Source organism: Xiphophorus maculatus, chromosome 9 (assembly GCF_002775205.1).
Source record: "Xiphophorus maculatus strain JP 163 A chromosome 9, X_maculatus-5.0-male, whole genome shotgun sequence".
Classification (NCBI taxonomy): domain Eukaryota; kingdom Metazoa; phylum Chordata; class Actinopteri; order Cyprinodontiformes; family Poeciliidae; genus Xiphophorus; species Xiphophorus maculatus.
The window spans coordinates 21,258,488-21,281,977 of NC_036451.1; the positions used below are offsets into that span (position 1 = coordinate 21,258,488).

General features: G+C 41.5%; 2 protein-coding genes across 8 annotated transcripts in view; one reads left to right on the plus strand and one right to left on the minus strand.

Moving 5' to 3' along the window:
* Positions 1-23,490, plus strand: part of ralgps2 (Ral GEF with PH domain and SH3 binding motif 2) — an 88,622-nt gene that overhangs the window by 50,491 nt on the left and 14,641 nt on the right. For all 7 annotated transcript variants that reach the window (XM_023338907.1, XM_005795558.2, XM_023338905.1 and 4 more), the window contains exon 10: positions 22,473-22,610. In XM_023338907.1, coding sequence (XP_023194675.1) covers positions 22,473-22,610 — 138 coding nt within the window. The remainder of the gene's footprint in view (positions 1-22,472; positions 22,611-23,490) is intronic.
* On the minus strand, positions 3,923-20,579 carry LOC102218337 (angiopoietin-related protein 1). The gene is made up of 7 exons (XM_014471505.2): positions 20,175-20,579; positions 18,374-18,811; positions 9,528-9,775; positions 8,845-9,453; positions 6,198-6,391; positions 5,134-5,404; positions 3,923-5,054 (listed from the first exon to the last, which is right to left on the minus strand). The coding sequence occupies exons 3-7, from the start codon at positions 9,715-9,717 to the stop codon at positions 4,867-4,869; spliced, it is 1,452 nt and encodes a 483-aa protein (XP_014326991.1). The 5' UTR covers positions 9,718-9,775; positions 18,374-18,811; positions 20,175-20,579; the 3' UTR covers positions 3,923-4,866.

A 23,490-nucleotide genomic window follows, 5' to 3' on the forward strand; every position in this document is an offset into this window, starting at 1 on the left:
CAACCCAAAAGCTTTATTGTCGCTACAGAAAGCCGGAGGTGACCATTTTCCTCAAGACGAATGCAAACTCGGGGCTGTGAAGCAGCGCGCATCACCCAGCTTTAACTGTATGTCTTCACTGCGTGTTAGAAGGGAAAGACTTTCCGTTCGCTAAGCGTTTGGATGATTTGCGACCAGCTGCTCTGTCACAGGGTGGAGCCTTGTTGAGTATTAATGTATGAGTGGGATGGTGTTTCCCTATGAGATGAGCTTTTTAGTGATGTGAACACATGTGTGCTGTGTGACCGTCTGGCTGTCTTTGGGGATGAAACGGGCCAAGTTGGCTGAGAGGAGGGAAATCGCCACTGGCTCGCTCTGGAACGTTTCCCTTCATCATAAATTCTCTCGATCACTCTGAGAGATTTAAACAGTGAAGCTTGTTCCAGTGCTTCTCTGCTAATGTAAGCTTCACCACTGCTTGCATAAATAATACATCTGGGGGAGGGCTTCCTGGTGTGTTTGCACATGAGAAGTCGCTTAATTTGTGTCTAAATTGGTGAGAGCTTGCAGGATGGAGTTTGAATGGCTGCTGTGTTTTTCTAGACAGAAGGATTTGACATTTTGAAAATGTATTTCTGGGATGCTTTTATAACTTTGAGTTATGTTTTTGCTCCTTTGCATCTAAATTGCAACATAAAATTGACTGCTTTTTAACATCACCGCCATATTTATTGGTAAAGATTCGTAAAGATGCTAGGAAGTCTTAAAATAAAGTTGTTGTTAAATGTAATAGCAAAAATGTCACTTATAAAAATAAATCTGAACGACAACAAAAAATATTCAGAGGAGGTAAAAAAAAATCTTATGCTGAAAAAATACTTATTTAACAGTTCACTGGTGTCATTTCTACATTTTTTATCTAAATATTTTTCTTTCCATATTAATCAATGACTAAAGAAGGCTGTGTTTCACTTTTACATTTGAAATGGGTTATACCATTGTTGCCGTAGCATCTACACCGGGTTCCAAATTATTATGCAAATTGAATTTAAGTGTCATAAAGATTAAATTTTTTGTTGTGCTATTAAGCTTGTAGATGGTATTGTGTGTCAGGGCTCTTTGAATCACTATAATTAATTTCAGAGAGCTGGTTGATTAGTTTGTCTGCTGAGCTCAATTAAAGGAAATCTACTAAAGAAGGATGTTCCACATTATTAAGCAGGCCACAGGTTTCAAGCAATATGGGAAAGAGAAAGAATCTCTCTGCTGATGAAAATCATCAGATAGTTTAGTGTCGTATGACAAGATATAAAAACATTAGATATTTAACAAAAACTGAATCATTTATCGTTCTGTGAAGAGATTTGTGGCTGATTCAGAACAAAGATGGGTTTGTACAGATAAAGGCAGAATGAGGAAGGTTACTGTTAGACAAATTCATCGGATTAAGAAAGCAGCTGCTAAAATGGCCTTTCAAAGCAGCAAACAGTTATTTGAAGCTGCTGGAGCCTCTGGAACCTCAAGGTGGAGGATCCTCCAGAGGCTTGCGGTGCATGAAGCTACTACTGGGCCCCTAACCAGAGCTCACAAGCAGAAACGGTCACAGTGGGCCCAGCTGTACATGAAGATTAATTTTCAAACAGACTTGTTCACTGATGACTGCAGTGCAACCCTGGATGGTCCAGATGGACGCAGTACTGGATTGGTGGTGGATGGCCACCACATCCCAACACGGCTGTGACGTCAGCAAGGAGATGGTGGAGTCATGCTTTGGGCCGAAATCATGGGGAGAGAGCTGGTCGGCTATATTGGCTATATTATATTGCTAACATCTTTTCTCATTGAGGATTTCAGCATCTGCACCGTTCTCTCATGAGCTGGATGTGTCATTATATCGCTATAGCATCCACATTTCAAATCCAACAATAGTTTGTACTCAATCAAAACAAAGTAACAGTTGGCGGTTAAACAAGGACAGTCCGTTAACGTGCCAGCTGGAAGTTGGACAAGGTCTGTCCAGAGGCACAGAAACAATCCTGAAAGTAATACCTCTTGTTCTAACAAGTGGGGCGAAAGGGGAACGGGTATCTCCAGTAACCGAGTTTCTGTTTTTCCTCTGTGAATGCATGACGCAGTTAACTTTAATGAGCTTGAAACTAGATATATATCTCAGCAGGTAGGCAAACAGTGTAAAAAAAAGTAATTGAACTCTCTAAATAAGCATTTGATAGCAGTTGTACAGGTTCAGCTTTTTTAAATTTTACTGTTGTTAAAATAGAAACTGATGGTACTCAATGAAACTAATGAGAAACAATGAAAATACATGGTGCTTTTGTGACTTGCCTTGTTAATATTTTATGGTCCCTGTGTAAATTTATTGTGCTTAATGATGAGCTGATCCATTCTTCTTTTAATGTTTGGCATCGTTCAGTGGAGAAAGACCTCGCCGAAGGCCAGAAGCATGCAATAGGGCTTCATTTGTGTTTACTCTGAGTTACAGTTGCCTTGGGACACGGACAGCCGTGTATGGAACAACCAATGTAATGGAAAACATCAGGATTAAAGTGTTGTCTCCGATCAAAAACGTCAGCCAACTGAGACTAATTTCCCATCTGGCTCTTTTGACACATGGATCTACGTGTTGCGAGCCAGTACAGCCGGTCCTCGCCAAGGTCGGGGCCCCTGCGACTGTGCCGCATTTTTGATGCAAGCTTATCTGCCTTCTTGGTTCGTTATTTTGAATTCATGAGGCACATTGTGCTGAGTGTTTGCTGTGGTCTTATTAGTTGTTGTTTTTTTTTTTTTAAGTCAGAAAGCCTTGATCTGTTCTGATTTTTCGGTGCCGCTTGAGGAAGATGTTCAGAGAAGAACCCTCATTTCAACACATGCCTATATTCTTTTTATTTTTTTTTCTTCCCCAATATACGCTTCATGTGAAAAGAATGTTCCTCTGAGTCTTCTCCAGATGTTTCTTGGTTTTTATCAAGTTTACTGTCTCTTTCAGCTTCCAATTTAGACTAAATTCCTTCACGACAGCGTTAATTAACATCCGCTCTAATCTACAGCTCTCTCTCTGATATGGGCCCATTTTCCTATGAAAAGTTTTCTTTTTTTCTGTTGGTATAATTCTTTGAAGCGTCTTACTTCCTTCAGGCGTCTCTATTTTTCCATCCAAGGATAATGTGAATTTTAAAATGCTGCCTCAGTCCATGTTTATGGATTGACTTTTGTTTTTTGTTGTGAAGTGCCTCGGGGATATATAGACTGAATTATCCTTCTCACAATGCTTAAATTATTTAATCCAGCGGTATTTATATATTTATTGAAGTGCTAAGATAACTTCAAAACTATCATATACTGTATATATTATCTTGATGTAATGTTGTACATTTGAACAGTGTTGGTTATTTTAGTTATACATTAGTTTACCTTGTTTCACAACTTATTTTATTGGGATTTTATGAGCTACAAACGTGTGTGTGTGTGTGTGTGTAGCAGCTTTTTATCGCTCTCACATCCATCCATCTTTCCATCAACTTTATCCAGCTTCTCAGTCCCTACTAGCGGAAAACAAACAATCCCCTATTCTAGGGTGGCATAATTCTGCCTCCACCAAGTTTCATAGGGATGATGAGCAGTGAAAGACATATTTGATCTCATATATCATGAGTTTAGGAGGCCATCCCTTCATTTGTCCATGTTCTGACTTTTTCATGTTCTTTTTATTCAAGTGTAGTAAGATAACAGGATTTGACTGTAAAAATATATTTTGAAAGCCGTGCCTATTTTTCCATTTCACTTCACAATTATGCACTACTTTGTTTTGGCCATTTACAAAAAGTCAGAATAAATTTGTTGTTGTAATAAAACAAAATACCTCTGCAGGCCAATATCAATGCAATCCCAGAATACTACTAAAAGTGAAACCTGAAAGACCATTCAGGATTTTTTTAAAGTGTTTTATTTTTTCCTGGATGACTGTAAGTTCACATCATATGTTTTCCATCCACTTGTCAAACAGACGTGCACTCCTTATTTTTTTCTTTCCCCTGCGTACATCTGTTCTGGGGTTTCTAATGCACCTCTACATGGGATAAAAACATAAGAACATTTGTACTGTTACAAGAATAGATATAAATTTGCCAGAGATAACTACAATTACTATAAATACACTGATAAATAACAACAAAGAATAGCAGAGTGGGAACACTGAACATGAGGCCTGAGTCGAGTCATACCTTTTTTTTTTAAATTAAACAATTAAAGCCAACAATATTTACATACTAAAGCCAGCTTAGCCTTATGCACAATCAACAAGCACACATATCGATGAGTTCACTTTCTTTTGGTTGTAAAAAAAAAAAAAATTATAATAATCGTACAAACAATTTGACAGTAAATTGAGCAAGAACCATCTTCCATTGTTAGATTTTGTTTTAGGCATTTTAACATTTCAAATTAAAATGGCATCAACTCATATTGTTCATTATTGTTCATTCACTATGTTGCACAAATATCCGGTGCCACTTGATATAAGAAGCACTACTTTCAATAAGTCATCATTAGCTGCTCAAGAGAGATCTCATATCTGTAGTAAATTACCATTTTCCTTTATTACATACTCGGTCTTGAAAGACAGAATCAAGTAAAATGTATTGGAGTAATACTGAATGGCCTCAGGGATACTGATAGCCTGGAACCGCCCGAGATCGTAGGAGACAATATTCATTTCAGCTGTTCTGCTGGAGTTATTATTGTCTGGCAATAGACCAATGTCTCTCAGCTGATTTTTACTCTGTTATGATGGCAAGGATTCCTGATTCCACCTCTTGATATTATTTATTTATGGGTAGAAGATGTAGCAAGGATGAACCACCATCCCAAGTCTCAGTCAATTGGCCGGATCAGGAGACGGACAGACTTTAGAGAGTAAAAGCCCCCTCCGTAGGCCGCCCAGAAGATCCCGTCCTGAAATTTGCTGCGGTAGACTCCACCGCTGTACCAAACTCCGTTTAGATTGGTCTGACCGCAAGCGTTGTACCACCAGCCACCTTTATGAAAGTGCGCGCAGTTTCCTGAAGAGAAGAAGAACACAGGATCAGGAGACAAAATCAGTGGGTATGCGAAGATTATTTGTCTGGTGCGTCGACCTACCAGAGAATTCGTCCCTGTCACGGTCGAGGGTGGTGAACTGTTTGCCGTTGTTGCTGCTGAAGGAGTCACCAGCGTTTCCTTGGTAGGTCCCCAACCTTAGCTTATAACCTTCACTCTCGGGCTCCAGGTAGAAGCTGCTGTACTCGGCGTACACCTTCTTCCCTGTCCAGTCCTCCAGCTCTACCATCAGCTTGTAGTCGCCCTGTTTTGCCAAGCTGTAGATATTGTCCAGCCCAAGCCAGTGTTCCCCATCTATGTTGCCAAAACCTTTCTGTAGGAAACAGAAAATAGTTTTTAAATGTCACAGCGCTTTCAGTATGGCATTAATCTAGTGGTAGGTGTTGTGCAGTCCAAAGAACACAAATTATAAACCTGAATGAGTTTAATGAAATTTCAGAATGTTGAATTTTAATGTAACTGGTGCTTGTAATCAAGCAACACAATTTCACATCTGCTTCCAATTGGGACTCTAAAGTGATTCTCAACCTTTCACTCAACAAATTAGCTAAAAGTCTGAGGCTTTGGCGATCTGGCAGACACCTGACAGAGTAAATGCTGCAAAGTCAGAGCTGCTTAGACAAACTTTTGTTTCCATTTCAAAAAGTACGCTAGTATTGATTTCAAAGCCTGATTTTTATGACAGAGGGAACCTCTTAGCTTATTTCCCTTTTATTCCTGAAAAAGAAAACTAAGACCAGTAGCTTTTTATTGTACGTTTTGGTGTCATTTTCTGTTGAGGGGAAAGGTGTCCGTTACATAATTGTCCCTCCTAAGTTTACTTTTGGATATCACCTCAGGGTAAAAAGCACTGAGAGCAACTTGAGAGCTACTTTAACCTCCAAGTCTTTGGAGATTGCATCTGTTTGTACATTGGTCTCTGGATGCTTTTCTTGGCTGCACGTTTACTGTGTAGGATGTTAATCTATTGGAGTAAGTGCTTGGTTAGAGCCTCTAAACTGAACTGCTTAGACTGGGTCACTGATGAAGGAGCGATAGCATAAACTGTGGGAATGATTCACTAGTTTTTCCTTCCTAAAACGAAATCCTTCCATTAATAAACTTACTTTGTAATTCTCCCAGTTCCGAAAGAAGTTGACGGAGCCGTCTTTCCTCTTTTGCAACACTGTCCATCCTCCGTTGTCGAGGCTATGCTCACACCAGACTTGGATTAGGCTTTCGTTGTTATCAGTCTTAAGCAGGTACATACCATTGGTGGAGTGACCCGCCCGTCGCACCTGGTAACAGTCCTTGAAAGGTCCTGGGGTGAGAGAGTCATTAAGGTCATTCTTCAAGCAAAGTGAGTACTTGATTTAAAAAAATAAAACAACAAAAAAACATCATTGGGTAGACGGGTGACTAAGAAGAGAAAGTGGTGACTTGGTGTGAGTTTTGACCTCACAGGTCGCTTCCTGTGTTTATTGTATAATGTGACTGCTAGAGATGTAAAGTGTGATGAAAGTTTCAGGTATATTGTTTATTTGCACTTTTGACAATGGGATTTTATTTTACCTACCTCTATTTCCAAACTTACTCCTTCATTCGTTATTGATTTGCACCAGTAATAGTCAACACAGCAATAATTAGAAAATCCCACTGGCCTTCTCAGTTGCAGTGAGTATTACTCTCAAGACATTGTATAACCAGATCTGGTGTTCAACTTTTGAAACATATCAAACTAAGTGCCATCACTATTGAAAAATCTGCTATATTTGTATACCTTATTCTGTTATGGTTGGCTTGAAACTGTTAAAGTGAGCTCTGCTTTTAGTTAGGCCATCCAAAAACAAACACATGCTGGCCTAACAATGTCTTTCTATGAATTTGCATGCTTAAATTGGTACATGGATATTCATCTGGGGATAGGCTTTAAAACCTCAATTGATTCTATTATGTAGCTTTACCCAAAACTGAACCAGCTGAACCTATACCAACATACAGTATATTCACTGTTTCCGCCTTTTGGGAATACTTATTAGATCAGCATGAACACAGGCTTTGTGTGCGTGTGTTGGGGGTGGAGGGTCTAAAGACCTTACAGGCTTTTGGTAGATTGGTTCAAAAATGTCTCTGGACTGAACGGACCCAGAGTAATGCCTCTGGACAGAAATCTAAAACCTACACGCTTGTTTTTGTCCAGCTGTGTCTTCTTCAAACATCCTCAAGTTCTTCAGGCGGAAGCTCTAAATAAGTCAAGTGTTACATGCTGACCTAAAACGTGTTTAAGTAGACCAAACTGTGGTCCTGCAAGGTGTAATTATAGTTCTGCTTGAACCTACATGGAACCTATTTAGAAGTAGTGTTTGATATTTTGCTGTCTACGGTGGCTATGCATAAATAGTTGGTGAAATGGAAAAATGTAACTTTTACTGTCTTTTTTCTTTTTTTATTGCTGTCTCTTTCTTTTAGGAATCTTTCAAATGCCATTGAAGTCAAATTCCTTCCACCCACCTTTTTACCTCTTAGACAAACTTTCCCACCGCTGCCTTTTTCCTTTTTGCACATCTGCTTCTCAGTATTGGAGCTAAAAATCAATAGAATTTGACAAACACCCGCTTTCTGAAAAACGGTGATATACATAAAACTTTGGATTTAATCACAATTCACATTATGCTTGGGTAATTAAAAATAAGTAAAAAGTGAAATAGATTTTAAATCAAGGTCAGTCTGATTAATCTGCTGACTAGAAATGTACCAAAGTCGCAGGAGAAACTAATATCCCCAAACTTTCACAAACAATGCTAGTACTCCAAGACATTTGAGTTAGAAACAAGGTAAATAGATGAAGCAAACCACTATGAAAATCAAATACAGCTCGATAAAATTGGAAAGTTTCGGGTTCCTGTTCCTACATCACCAAATGTTTCCAACGTAATTCTTTGTTAGGTTTTACTTCAAAGCCTTGTTTAGGTTACAGCGAGGATGAGGACAGTGGAAGCATCGACTAATGCAACTTCTAGATGACTGGTCCAATTAATGTCAATAAATTGCCTCAGAAAACATGATATCCCCTTACTAGGTTACCACCCTTTAGTCCAGAAAAGCTTTCTTCCTTCTGTCTCATGGATGTTATGAATGCTTCATCCATTTCACTTACAGGTTGGATAAACCTCGTCAGCATTCCCCGACATACTCTCAGTGCCAGCAAAAACATAACTTCTTGAACTGAGGTTTAGGAATTCCCTCCAAGTAAAATTTGAAAGTTGCAAATGAGTTTCATCTCAGAGATGATCCGTTTCAGATGTCACAGTGAGACGAGCTCTGGGAAATGGGCATTAGCTTTGGGGGAAAACCTTGTCTGTGCTAAAGGACTCATGATTTATTTCAGACAGGTGTAGATTGATGAATTTCTGACATCCTGTCAGATCTGTGACTCTTCTTCTACCTCACCAGGCCTCCTACAGTTAGTGTATATTCTGGTCCAAACCAAGCAGTAGGTGTCTCCCAGAGCTGTTCAAAGAGACTTAGTCGACATCCTTCTAATGTAGTACATATGTTGAAGGCAGTGCAGCCAGTACAGACAGCCAAGTGGGAACAGAGGAATGCATTATTTCATTGCCTCTGTAGCATGCCAAGGGAAAGCCAACTGTGCCTCAGCACTACTGACTAGGGTGAGAAAATGCATTTTAATTTGCTGTCCTTTGCTAATTGTGCTTAAGTGGGTTACATAAGGAACAAAAACACACTGGGGAATCACAGTGAAGTGGTGCATACCATCAGAGGTGATCGTCCCTTGGGGTGGCGGGGGATCAAAGGGTCTAGCTGTAGGTGCCTCCATGCGAGAGTCTCTGAGGAAGGCCCGATTGTTCCTCACGATCTCATTGGTGAAGCGGTTATCAAGGGGTATGTTCTCCGGCACCACCTGCACCAGCGGAGGAACTGGGGGCAGCTCGCTCCGTCCCAACGTCCTCATGCATTGTTCCTCCAAAGCGGCGATGAGAATGGACTGATTGTTAACCACCCCGGCCATGGTGGCGAAGCGGGCCTCCAGCTCCTTGTACCGCGAAGCCAGTCGCATCATCTCCGAGGTCACGTTCAGAACACGGTTCTCCAGCTGGGCCAGCTCCAGAGAATTGTCTCTCTTCCGTATGATCTCATGCAGCAGCTGCATGTAGAGCTGGGTCACTCTGGAATTCATGTTCCTGCTCTCTTTCCGCAGCAGCTTCATCTCGTTCACCAAGTTGCCATCTACCTCCACCACCAGCTGCAGTGTCTCAATCTCCCGCCGCTGCTTGTTGAGTACCTCCCGCACATCTGCGATGTCCATGCGGGTCACTCTGTCTTTGTCAGGCTCTGGGCCTGTTGTACTGGCACAGATCGGACCTGATGACAGAAATTAATCATTTAAGGGAGGAACAAGAAACTGGAATTCGTCCAGGAGGTTGCATTTTATGTACCTGTGATTCTCTGCTCAGGCACCAGGAATGTATAGGAACATTTTTTGTCATCCGCATCCTGAGCGGCTCTTTTACTCCTCTGGAGGGAGAACTCTTTGGTTCTCCGGGTGTCCCTTGAGCTCCTGCAGAAACTTTCCTCCCACAGAGAGAGGCAGAGCAAGGCGCACAGGCTCCAGATCGGCCCCTGCATCGCTGCCGGCTGGCTGGATGGATTGACGGACGGCTACTGGGGCTCCCTCCAGGCCTCCCTGAAAGAATACAAGACCTTGTGAGTTAAGGAAACAGTGACTAACAAAAGGAGTGAAGCCAGGAAGGCTGTTTATTGTGTGTTATTCCTGGACCAACCTTTACTCCACTGTAATGAATAGGTATAGGATTTTTTTAATTGACAAGCCTGAAGTAGCAGAGTTGTCTTCTGAATAAATTTTGGGTGGAAGGAGTGACATAAAGAATCTTCTCTGTCCGGCCAACTGGACGAGGTCTGCTTTCTGTCTCCGATGAATTCTCAGTTGACACCCAGCTCATTTTTCTGCTCCATTTCCTCTAATACGACCTGCTGATCCAGAAGTCCCTCTACTTTGTCTTTCTGTCCTTATGCTTGCATTTTCTCCAGTGATCTTAGAATGCGTTTCTTTAACAGTCCGACATCAGGCATAGCTCTGTAAAACTGTTTCCTGGAAGCATTTTTGAAACTTTTCAGAATGCCTTAGTTGTGGTCTCTGGAAAACAGCAAGGCTCGATCTCCTCAAACTCTAGACTTTCTTTCTCAGTTTGTTTATAAATGAGATATGTAAATAAGCATAAATAAAACTTCAAACCAGACTCCTCCATTTGGAGCACTGTAGTGTGGGTCATGTGTCATAAGCGTTGGTTGTGTTCTCCCACTTTGCCCAGTGCTATAGTTCACTTCCTGCTTTTAGTTCAGTCTCCAGTCCGTTTGTGTTCAAACAACGCATTCAAACCGCACCAGAGTTCACTTCAACCGAACTGAGACCCAGGTTTTTATGCAGACCAGAATTCCCTTTTTTGGTCCGCATCAGTTTGATTGCGCATTCACACCTCCCCAAACAAACTGGACTTTCCAGAGTTCAATTAAAGTGGAGTAAACGGGGCTGGTGTGAATGCACCGTAAATCTCATGCAGGTGGACTCAGTAGGTCCAACGACTCTGAAGGCAAGTTGTTGCTGGATTCTGTTCAGAGGCAATAGTCAGTGGAGTGGACATAAACACAAGTTGATGTAGTATGTACAGTTATGTAAAAACCATGAAAAAGTTCATGTGTTTTGTACATGACTGTTTTAACCTTGGGTTGACTCATGCAGGCTCTTTCGGTGGGTGCAGCACAATAACCAGTGACTTTCCTGTTGCCATCCACTCCCATCACACAACCCCTTGCAGAAAACCCTCGACCCTAAATTCCTGTGCAGCTTCCCGTGAGACGGGTTAAACATGCCGATGGGGATGCTGGGCAGCAGGCGGTGTTTGTGTTTTACTTGAAAGATTTGAGGGACTCTCGCACTGTGGCAGCCCGTCACGCTAGTGGTGTGAAACAAAGCAAATCCTCTTTCATCTTTGTTTGAGGTGTAGCTCTCTGCACCTTCATCCTCCTCCCCCATCGATTCTTGTTCTGTTTACTATATAAACACAACAAAAACACAACCCCGCCAGACCCGCTACGCCTGCATTCATCTCCTCGAGCCGTGTAAGACCGACTCCGTTTGGCCTTCCCAGCGGTGCCACATCATTGAGCCGCGCCTCCGCCCCGAAAAGCCCAGGCCCCGTGTGTCTCTCGTATGACGCCATTGTGGTTCCTCAGGAATTCTGGCCGTTATGTCACTTGGAACAATGTTGAAGGGAGAGACCGGAGGGCAGCCAGTGCTGCAGCTTTTTTGCGTGAGTGCATGCACGCTTCAAGGCAATAAGCTTGCACGGCTGTCTGTGTGATTGAATATGCCGTGTGTGTGTTTGCATGACTATTTGGAGACATTTTTCATGGTTGGGGTTTTCTTCTTTTTTTTTTCTTTTTTCTTTCCAGCAGACTGTGTGTCTGACAGCGGAACCAGGTACTGTATCCCAGCTGACCTCAGTAAGAGCTGCTAATGACTTTACCAGCAGCATCTCTTCTCCTGTGTGTCTTTTCTTCGAAACCTCTTTGCTTTATAAAGTCACTGCTCGCAAAACGCTTAGGTGGGCATGAACGAGACGGTCAGAGTTGGAGTTCATCTGTGAGCCGGACACAGCTACTCCTCATTTTTTTATTGAATTTTTTTTTTTTGTCTGAATTCCTCCAATGCAGTTGGAGGCTTTGACTATGAAGGGCCTCACGTTGTTCATGAAACCACAACATATCAAAGGCATTCCAGGAAATGCTGAGAGGTCACATGAAGGTATAGAATATACAAAGTTTGCTTAAAACTATTTTTTTTTCTCAAAAAAAAAAAGGTCATGGTTCGGCCTCTAATTTTTTGGGATTTTATGTATGCAGTAAAAGGTACTTTTTGTGGGCATATATAAAATCTACTAAAATCCATTAAATTCTGAACGTAACATGGCAAAAAGTTTTTTTTTTTTTTTTAAAAAGCAGTATGGATACTTTTGCAGGGTGCTGCTATTGTACTGCAGCCGTTCTTTGTGGCCAGGTTTATTCCGACATTCTTACTCTGATCTTGAAGAAATGATTTTGCTGCATTGCACAGAGCTTTGGGTTCTTTGGTGCAAGGCAGAAACAAATCATGAGCATTTAAAGAGAAAGCTCAGGATTCAGATAATGGAAGAAAAGCTAAGTAGTGATCAGAAAATAACTTATGGCTCTTTATCCCACCTGGCCAGGGGCCATCAGCATAACTTCTGAGAAATCCTATTTTACGTTATCATTTCAGCTGTAGCCTTCCATCGCACTCTTTTCTGTCTTTGTTTCGATTACAGTCCTCTGTATTTCCTTTCTCCGATTCCATTCTTTTTCATCTATATTGAAATACGTATGAAAGTCAAGCACTGCTATTAATTTAACCAGTCATAGAAACTTTGAACATTCTTTTTCCCCTGAAGCTAATATGAATTATTCTTCATCCTGTTGGCTCGGCTTTTGCCGACACACTTTATTTATTGTCATAATATCATTGTGCAAGCAGTGAAATAACGTCTGGAAAAAAGGATTTGCAGTTCACTTGGCCTGGCTTGTGTTTTGGCAACATCTGTGAACATCTTCGCTGTTGCTTCATGATGTCTTCACTCCATACTAATTCCTAATTATGATGAAATGTGTTTGGTTATCTCTTTAATTCCTCTTCACTCGCTTTTTATCTCCATGCTTTTGGGTCACTTGATTCTTATGTCAATAATAAGGTCAGCCTGAAGGGTTAAACCTACTTCCTCTACCAAACACGCTCTTTCAGCTGGGAATCGGTTCCAGTTGAACAATGTTCCTTTTTGTTTTCTTTGTTTAAAGCAAATAAAACTTATCCAATATGTGCTTTGATTGGTTGTTTCTGCTCATTATATCCCTGTTGAGTTGCTGTTTAAACCCGTCAGTGTTAAGAGTTTGGGGCCTCTAGACTGCTTCACACAAACAAAAACAGACTCCCCTCTTTATCTTTGCTCTTTCTTCACAGAAATGAGGTGATGTTGAGATAACTAACTTTTCCAGAACGCTTTCGCCCCACTCCATTTATCTTGGTTTGCATTTTTTCCCCCCTCAAGACAAACAATATTTCATCCATCTTGAGTCTGTGTGTGGCAGCTGATTTTGCTCATGGATCTTTGGGTTGGAGAGTGATATTAAATAGTTTCCTGCATGTTTTGAACAAGAGGAGTCATTTAGTAAACTGGCTGCTTGGGTACCTTCCAGACAGGAAAAGTCAGCTTTGAACTTTTATTTAACTTGCTATATGAATGGTAGATGTACCTCACAAAGACAGCCATGTGGCAATCCTACTGCCTCGGGTTACACGGCATTTATTGGCATAAAGCCTGTAACACCGAACAAATCAGTTTTTCCCCAAACAAATTGATTAATATACGTGCAATTCAAACTGTTTGTGTGGAAATCTGACTCCCTGCAGGTGTCTGGTTGGAGGCAAAGTTGGTGTTGACTGTGAACTTTTGGACTCGATTTTTGTGGGCGCCTCCAGAAAGTTTTTAAAGGATTGGCCAGATGGTGGGTATGCTGATAGTTTGAAAACATTTAAGCAGGTTTCTAATGCTGCCGTCTAAACATAACTGGTATGAGATTCTCAAGGTACGATATTAGGACAAAATAGCTCAATTTCAAAGTATTTGGACAAAGATTATTTTGTTTAAAAGAAAAAGCTGAAGTGTTCATCTGAAGCCAAAATAATGTACAGTAGTATCCTTTTTCTGTTATTATGATTTTGAATTTTGTTGTAGTAGTAGTTAACTATGCTGCACAAAATACACCTTTTTTCTGTTATTTAGAGAGCGGTACATTAAGTGTTTAGTTTGGTGGTTAACTAGCCTACCCTCCGATGCTTTACAGTCATGTCGCCCATATATCGTCAGTTGTTGTTTCTCTTGTAAGTGGAAATATTTTCAAACAATCAAATTAGTCTTTCTCTTTGACAAGAGAGATATGTTGGAGTCTTTTTTCAGCCGGTTGTTCTGCAGTGCTCAGCAACAGATAGGGAAGGTGCAGTGCTGCATTACCCCAAAACCGACAAAAATTAATGTAGACATAAAAAAAAAGTATAGCAGATGTTTCAGCTAGTTGGCTCCAACTGTCCTAAATTTGTAGTGATGAAAAATATTAATTTAAGACTGAAAAATAAATGTCTTTATCGGTGGATTGTGTTGGAAACTTAAAACTTTTGGACTTGGTATTTTACTCTCTTCTCAACCAAGTGTGAAACACACAGGCATTATGTCTGCCAAAGTCATATCTGCATTGCGTTAGTCTTAGGGCTCCTGTTGTCGAGATCTCCTGCAAAGATTTACCAGTCTGCAGCCTGACTGACTGCTGCTGCAGGGAACCATAAACTTGTATAACAATACATTTGGATTTTTATAGTAGAGTTAAAATCCAGTGCTTCCACGCCGCCCACTATCTGGTCCTCAGACTTTCTTACAGTGAAGCCAAAAACAAAAAAAACCCCAACAATCCTGAAAGATTCATTGTTTTTCAGAAAAAAGCAATAAAAGAGGAGATATTGTCTGTAAGAGCAAAAGAAGAGTGTAATCCACAACGACTTGGCTTTAAGGTAACCAGCATGGATGTGAGTCAACCTTTGTGTGTCTGCACAGCTGGATGCAAACGTCCTTCCAGTGAAACATCCAATGCGTGATGTCACCAGGCACCGTTTCTGCTCACAGAGACGCGTTAACGACATTATTAGTCATGCGATGTTTTATGTTCTCGCCCAAAGGCTTGGTAACGGTTCCACAAGAGGAAGCGAGTTAGACTCCAAAAGGTGGCGGTCAAATCGGTTCAAAGCTTCGAAGAGGAACCCACTCAGCATGAGCGGGCAATGCATTAAAAAACAACTGACATTATAAAAACAATTAATGGGTGGAAAAAAAAAAAACAACACCGTCGCACACTGAGGAATAATAAGAAGGAGGAAAACTCATAAAAGGGAATCTGAAACAAAACCGTCAAGGTTCCCAGAGATTAAATCCTGCCTCTCGACACATCTTATTAATGTTGTTTCTTTTTTGTTAGATTTTTTTTCTTTTTCTAATGGTTTTCCAAACATTCATCTCTAGGCAAAGAGACCTCATCCCTCTCTATGCCGTATAAGTGAAGAGTAAGGAAAAAAAAAACACCTCCTGGCCCCCCACTGGGTGGACTCATCTGTTTTGCTTCTTGTGGAGAGAGACGCTATACATGTGGGCTGATGTTGGGGTCAGAGGTCTCTATGTGGGATTTGGCATGTAGACCCACCCTTCCTCTCTTTTACCCACCCACTCAAACACTTCACACACCCTGCATTCAATTGGTCTTTGTGGGAAGTGGGGGTCCCCCTCTTTCTCGTCATGCACAGCATTCACAGCCATGGAAAAAAATATGTTTTGCGGGGAGCTTTGTGGGATTCTGGTGGCCGAGGTTCACATAAGGCTGACTATTTCTCTTCTTCTAGGACTCTAAGCTACAGAGATCTGTCACCGACCTCTAATATTTGGGCTTTGTAAAGTTTTGACTTTGATTCTGTTTTTTTTATGCAGTTTAGGTCTCTTAAGTTGTTTCTGTTTTCAGCAGTAATTTTTCTTCCTCATTTTAAATGTGACTAATGTACAGTCTTTAGCATTTTGTACCAGTGAGTAACACAATTAGCATGGTTAGCTTAGCTAACTATGAGCAGCAGTCCCTGTGTGTATTCCCAAAACAAGGCAGACATTTAACCCTTCTTACTCTTAATATACTGAGGATTGATGTTAAAAGTTCAAATGTACTAAAAACAAATAAATCAATACATTTGCCGTTCACTTTCCCTAATTTTTACCGAAGTCAGCTTGAGGTCAGTTCATTCCTTCGCCCGTTCTATGAAGTGTTTCCTGGGCGGGTACGAAGTTACGCCCTGCAGCACAATAACCTTTTGGACAGAAAACGTGCCAAGCTGTTGGGTTTTTCCAAGCATAAAATGGCAAAATTGCAAAATTACCACTAGGCTGTTTTGTAGCAGCTGGCATGCTTCAGGAGAAAATAGTTTATTTTTTAATTTGCTTCCTAGTTACTGGAAATGGCTAACTCTGTCCACTTCCTAAAACTTCCACAAAAGAGTGTTTTTGCTAGCGCAACATGGTGCGTTTAATGGTTGGAAAAAGATTCATCTATCTTGTCACATGTAAAGGCTGATCCTGCTAAAAACCAACTGGTTTTTTGGTACCTCGGACCATTAGTTTCTCTTCCATTACAGTATAAAATATCTGCCTGCAAATACTTTCCACTGCAATAATACTTCATCTATTCTCTTTTATCAAATCCCAACAACTTTTTTGCCTCGTTTTCCCTCCCAAGCCCTTGTCTCATGTGTTGTATTGTTGCCCAGGGTGACAGGTGGCTTGCGTCTTGAACTGCTTTGAGGATGCTTGGCTTTGACCAAACATTTCAGCCTCCAAAAAGATCTGGAGGGGAGTCAGGAGAGACCGGAGAGCCGGGAAGAGAGAGCATTTAAAAAGTTACTGCGTTCCGTTTTGGCTTTTAAACTTTCTGATTCAGGGGATGACTCGTAGCCTCTCGCAGTCTCTCGGCTGGTATTTATTTCTCCTCTGAGTCACACCTCACCCTTACGCTTCTTACGCCACACATGTCTCCTATTAGCTGGATCAACACGGAGGAGCTCGTAAATTTGCAGCATAAGCTCTTTGCCCCCCTACCCAGCTCCTCGGCTGAGTTACGTGCCTCCTGTGTTTACCCCGGCACCCCCTCTGGCTGACCTCACGCTCCCTGTTGTGACCCGTCTGTTCGGCTGTGTCCAGAACCTCATTAAGGGGGATTCAGAGTGAGCTTCATCATGTGGCTGCAGAGTTTGTGCTGCAACCTTAAAAAGAAAAAAAAAAGTTTTAGTAACTCCTCATGTTTGGAGTCTGTTCGCTTCAGGCGCTATAACGAGTCCAGAGCGGTGGTCTGCGGCTGGATCTGACCTCATGTGGTCAGCGGGCAGGATTAGTGGTTTCAGTCCAATCTGTGGCTGCATCCAACGCGTACTATCGCTTTCTGCCTCCTGTGAGAGCGCGCAGGCTCAGGTTCAGCAGTAAAATATGATTATTCGCATGCCTGTCCTCCAAAGACCACAGCTGGTTGTTGCAGACTGGATGAGCGATCAGTCAGGCTCTGCAGTACAACATTACGTCCTTACTTGACTGCCACTTATTGGGGAAGTTTCCAAAGTGTTACCCAGAAGCGACATCAAGCAGAGGTGGAAGGTTAAGACAATAGTTGATGTTTGGTTTGATACTAATGACCCATTGAAAGCCACCCCACCCTGTCTCCTTGCTCCTCAAGGTCCTGCTGAACGTCGGGGCCAGGCTCTCCGGCGCTCGAGCACGGAATGTTCTGGCCATGCCTCCGACCTCCTCTTTATCTTTTTCTTCTCTGCTTCAGCCTGAGTTACTGGAGTTACCGATATTAGGATTTATTGCTGCGAGGGAAAACCGAGGAAGCTTATGAAATATTTTCTCGGGCCTCTGCCTACTGGCCGCCGCGCGTCGCTTTGTGGTCAGGTCTGGGGCTCGCAGATGTGTCTCCAACCATTGCAGCAGGAAGTCGGTGGGAACATTTGAAGACATTTGTAAGATGTGGAAACACCAGATTGATGTAGTTGGTCTTCAAAGCTTTTTCTGAGAAGCCAGAGTTGTGATTGAAGTGTCTTTCATCCACGGGATGTTAATTACTGCGTCCTTGTGCTTCTGATATGCCGGATTTTAGAAGCTGCAGAACATATCTGTATGTCTGACTGGATGGGACCTTCACTATGCAAACTATCTTTTCTCTTAGAGTCAGAACTCAGACGGTGCTGTATTACGACCTTCCAAAAACCATAACAAAAAACAATCCCTGCTGCAAGTAATCTGATCTTTCCATCTGATCATATCAGCATCATTTGCGAGAGTTTCTGGAATGCATTACTCTTGACATTCCCTCCCTTTCTTTCCAGACTTGTCCATATAAGGGTTTTAACTTTTTAAATCTCCTCCAGTATCCTCAGTGTTGCACATCCTTGCACGCTGCTTACAGAATACTACAGACTCTAGAGGAAAGGAGAAGCAGCACTGCTAAATATCTGTCTGCAGCTGCAGACTCCGGTCACAAGACCTCTGCGCGCACACACACACACACACCCTCACACACACATTCACCCCCAATTTCCACAACAAACTTCTGCAACTTTTACCTGCTTTGACACCAGTCGTGGGGTCGGTGCTGGTTTTCTCCGGTTATGGTTTAGTGTGCCTGTCGTGTTGAGGTTTCATTGAGTTGTGCTTCTCAGGAATCATCCCTTTTTTCGTGTCTTTGTCCTTGTGGTTTGAGCCGCTCCCCCCCTCACTCGCCCCTTCCGTCTCGTGCGTAGCAGCAAGCCGCCAGCCTTTTAGCGCAGGCCCTGTTTCCTTAAAGCGTCGGCTGTACCGGGGCTCAGGCTGGGGGCATGGTTCAAAAGCCAGCCTCTTCAGCGGACTGAGCTCCAACCGCTGATGCCTTGAGCTTTTTCACAAAGGATGAGGGGGGGGGATGTCGGCGAGGGAGGGCAGTGAGGGCTTTGCTTGTTTTTCTTTCTCTCTCTCTCCCTCGGTTTATTTTTTTTTGGGAGTTGTCCGGCCTCCCTCTGATGTCACTGAGGAAAAGAAACCCATAAAACACAATCAGAGAGGTACTTCATTAAACTTTGCTTCCTCAACAGTAGCGGTGGTGCTTCTCTTACTATGCCAGTGACTTGAAATGAAAAAAAACATTGAAGGCCTGTTTTTTTCTCAGGCTGATGGCTGAGTTTTGAGCAGCAGGAATGAGTCACGTTTTGTCTTGAATGCAGGGTTCGTTCAGGTGCCTGAAATCCCTTGAGAAGGCTGGAATTTCAATGAGGTGTCCTTGAAGGTTTGGAAAGTTCTTAATTTTTGCATCAAGTCCTTGAAAGGGCTTCATATACAGTACAGTTTATTACCAAACTGTACAGTAAACTGTACAGTTTGGTAATAAAGTGCAATCTAGCGTTTGATTAAAAGCCTAAATTTGGAAAACATTATTTTCAATTGAAACCAGATATTTTCATATGCCTAATAAAAAAAGAGACTTTTTTTCTTGTTTTCAGTTAGAATTTTCTAAATTATTTCTATTTATGAAATGCCAGGAAATTTAACATTTGCTTTTTCGGGGGGGTTTATTTTTTGCTTGCTTTTTATTATTAATTTTAAACACATAATTTGAGTAGTAGAGTCACTTTAACAAAATGTGTTTGCCTTGTTTCAATGTAATGAATGCTTGTTTGCAACGGCTCAGTGGCATCTTGTCTGTGATTGAGTTAAAAGTTAGTTTGTGTTTCATATGTTAAACAGCATTATTTAATTTTCTTTGTTAAATTTGTGTTTTGTTCTTGGACCAGTCAGGTCCCAACATTTCAAAACATAAAATTATCTTTTATTTAACTTGTTCCTGCTGTAGAATACCATCACAAGACATTAATAAGCCAAAACAAAATCTGTCACACCTTCAGAATTAAGTTTCTTTTTTTGATTAACATACATGTTGACAACAAAAAGCATGTGCTCTACATATGCGGAGATGGCTACTGTGCACTTCGCTCCTCTCAGAAGTGAAGGAAAACTTAACAGAGTGAAAAATTCAAAGAAAGGTACCTAAAGAAAATGAAGTTGAATGCATTTTTTTAGTTCAATCCTGTGAAAATGAGCTTAATGTTTGTTGCATTTGAACGACAGCAACGTAGTCAATATAATTTGGCCTATTATAGGCCGCAATGTTTCAAATCCATTTTGGAAAACTCCCTGATTACATTTAGTCAGCAGCATTTTGTCACCCACCCACCCACCCATCCATCCTCCAGAACGCCACATCCATGGTGTAAAAAAGTCCTTGAGGAAACCCTGAATTATATCAGATAATAATGAATTGAAATAGTCTTTCTTTATATTATCTGTCTTGCTTTTATATCCAAAATGTGGTGCTGTAAAAGTTTGAAAACTTACCTTGAAAAGAGCTTGACTTTTACAAGTGTACGACCCCTGAGAATGTCCTCCTCTTGTTCAGTAGCCGTCTTCTGTAGCAACCACAGGGGTTGCTTGTTATGCCGCCGGGGTCTTCTTCGGGCGCCTTCCTGTCGAGAACAGCTGGACACAAGCGGCCGGATAAAACTGATTTGTGGCGCTATCGCGGCAGAACGCTCGCTCCAGGTGTTGCCTGAGACTTGTTGACAGCTTGTTTTGTTTTATCACCGCTGTCATGTTCCTACAAAAAGGAATAGTGGACTTATCCTCTTTAAGCAGCAAACTCAAGAGACGAAGACAGGACAGAGGGGGGAAGAAGTTCACTCTTAACCGCCTCACTTCTCTGACGTTTATTGATCCTCTTGGCTTCAGTGCATGTAAACTCACGTAACAACCATCCTAACCACAGGTTCCCTGAACATGAGGCCACGCTGTGCTGCTGTTCCAGCCAGCTGCTGTTCTGCTCACAGAAAGCAGCTATAGCAGCTAAGCCTCTGGGATCCTTTCCCTCCTCCCCTGTCCGTCTCTCACATTCCCGGCTACAGCCTCCAAATTCCTGTAAATGATTCTCACTTTCCCACCCTTTTCTTTATCTGAGTTTATTTAACACGGTTCTGTTCTTCTTTCAGCTTTGACTGCTGAACATGGTGTGTTGTAAAAGTATTCACACCTCTGTAGCTTAAAATCAGAAACTTTTATGTCATAGACCAACACAGACTAGTGCATCATCATCGTTTCTTTCACAGTTTATTCTTTACAAAATGGTTTACAAATAGAAATCTATGAAGTGAAGCGTCCGTTTGTATTTAGCTCCCATCTGTGTTGCTTCTAGTCTTTTTGGTTTTGTATAGATGGACATTTTGACTTTTTTTTCTTTGTATACTACCTCAACCTCAGACTGCATCAATTTTTAGGTTTTGTCAAATTTTCTCAATTGGATTTCGTCCTGGTTCGTCATGTTTGTTGTCCTGCTGAAACTGGTTCCAGTGTCGGTCTTGTATTTTGCTCCATGCATCTTCCTAATGCAATAAAGAATAGCATTCTGACAGCATGGTGCTGCCACCACCGTGTTTTGCAATGGGAATGGTGGGTTCAGGGTGTTGGGTTTTCCATTACACATAACCAAAACATTGTATGCAAACAAGTTCTAAATGGGTCTCATGCAAGCAGAGCTTGTTCTGCAACATTTCCCATTTGCCCTCAATGGGTTGTTGTAGGACTGGACAATAAATCAATAACAATTTAAGTTGCGATAGACAACTGATCAATGTCAATAGATGATGCATCTGATAAAATGTTCAATAATTCCACTGATCCAGAACCGCTCAGCATTCTGCGGCGTGCAGGCAGTGGACAGACTTTAGCCTCACAGCCAGCTGATCAAGGCTGGTAGCATCAACGAACTCGCTCACTCTTTGGTTGCCTAGCAACAACCTGCTGAGTAACATGCGCCGAGGCAGTTTAAGGTTTATTTTATTTATTGCCTCATAAATGAAATAAAAACTTGCTTAAAAATAAAAACAACAGCATGGAGTGAAACTAGATATGAGGTATTTCAGATATTAAAAACCAAAACAATTAAATAATTGGCTATCGACTGATATGAAACGCTGACATCGTCATGTTTTCAGCCATGTTGTAGAAAAACCTGATGCACAAAAAAACATTTTTCTTCTTCCACTTAACCTTTCCTACACATCTTTGTTTTGGTTTCTGGTCCTGGACTTCGGCCATTAGCTTGTCCAACCATCTGAGAACGGCTCTGTTCTCGAGGAGGATAAACAGCTGAAAGATTTCTTCTCATCTGCTAAGTGATAAACTTTGCACATCTGCATTCAATCTCTGGCCTGGCGTGTGAAAGAGCCATTGAGTAAGACAAGAGGGTAAGAAAAACGTCCCCCATCAGACTGCTCCTGAAATGTGCTCATCGTTCATGGATCTCCCAGCGTGGCGGGAAGCAGCTCCCGCGTTTGTCCCCTAAAGTCATCATTTATGTAATAAACCTTTAACTTTCGCTCTGAGTGACTGCCAAAAAAACAAGATCTGTCATTGTCTGCTTATACTGGAGCAACGCCTGTTCAAAAAGCTGCTTTGTTTGTGGTCATCTAACACATGTAGACTCAAATAGTCTGAAGATGCCTGCTGGTTTTACACCGAACACATCCCACCTGAATGAGTGAACCTAGAGATATTTTACTCCGTCGTCTCGTCCGGGCTTACCCATTGATCTGAGCTCTGCTCTCCCAATAAAACATCTCTTCTTCCTCCTCCTCCTTCCAGGGATGTACCTGTCCGACCTGACCTACATCGACTCGGCCTACCCGTCCACAGGCAGCATATTGGAGAACGAGCAGCGGTCCAACCTGATGAACAACATCCTCCGAATCATATCGGACCTGCAGAGATCTTGCACCTACGGTGAGACGCGCTCACGGACGTAGTTTTCTTCGATGCGTGTGGGTGTTGATTGTAGATGGGGTGGCAATATTTCAGCCGTGTTCAAAACGTTTGAAACTTTCAAAGAAGATTAACTGAAATTCACAGGAATTAGAATGGATTTGTTTGGAAATAAACTGCGATAAACTTGGAATTTAAAACGATTTAATGTGGCAGTTTACAGTCAGGGAAGATCTGTTTCACAAGACAGTTGTCAGAAAAAACAAGCAAGATTTTCTGTATTTAGCCTTGAATATAGATGCTTTTCTTAAATGAGACGATCATCTCGCACTGCTGACTGCTGAGGTATTGAGGCCATGCCCCCTACATTCTCTATAGCTGTAGTTCAGAGCTCAAGACTTATTCTAAACACATTTTGGTTTATGAACTACATACGTTAAATAAAATTTTGCAGATTTTATAAGATTCACATTTTTTACATATAATAATAATAATGATAATAATAATCAGACATTTTATTTATAAAGTGCTTTTCAAGACACTCAGACTCTGTACAGTAATAAAGACTAAAAACAATAGTAACAACAGATGTTGACCTTACTAACCTAGGACAAACAAAAATGTTTTAATATGATCCAGTGTCTTTAAATAAATGAATTCTCATGGAAAGCTTCCAAATTTGAATACTTAAAAAAATCCCTTTAAATTTAACTACCTTTGGACATTAAATGTTCAAACCTTATGCAACCCTACTGGTTATACTGGGACTGTAAGCTACTTGATTAGGCATTAGATATTAGCCGCCCTGTACGCTGCCCCCTACTGGATACCCACTGATGTTCACAGTTGATTTCTCTGAGCCAGAATATCCAGCAGTCGGATCAATTGAGGACTATTTTGT

Bases quoted from the DNA above. Each gene is read 5' to 3' on its own strand.
- LOC102218337 (XM_014471505.2), bottom strand. From the start codon at position 9,717: ATGCAGGGGCCGATCTGGAGCCTGTGCGCCTTGCTCTGCCTCTCTCTG. The intron at 9,454-9,527 runs GTACATAAAATG...TTCTGTCATCAG, and splicing joins GCCTGAGCAGAGAATCACAG to GTCCGATCTGTGCCAGTACA. The intron at 5,055-5,133 runs GTAGGTCGACGC...TCTTCTCTTCAG, and splicing joins TGACAGGGACGAATTCTCTG to GAAACTGCGCGCACTTTCAT.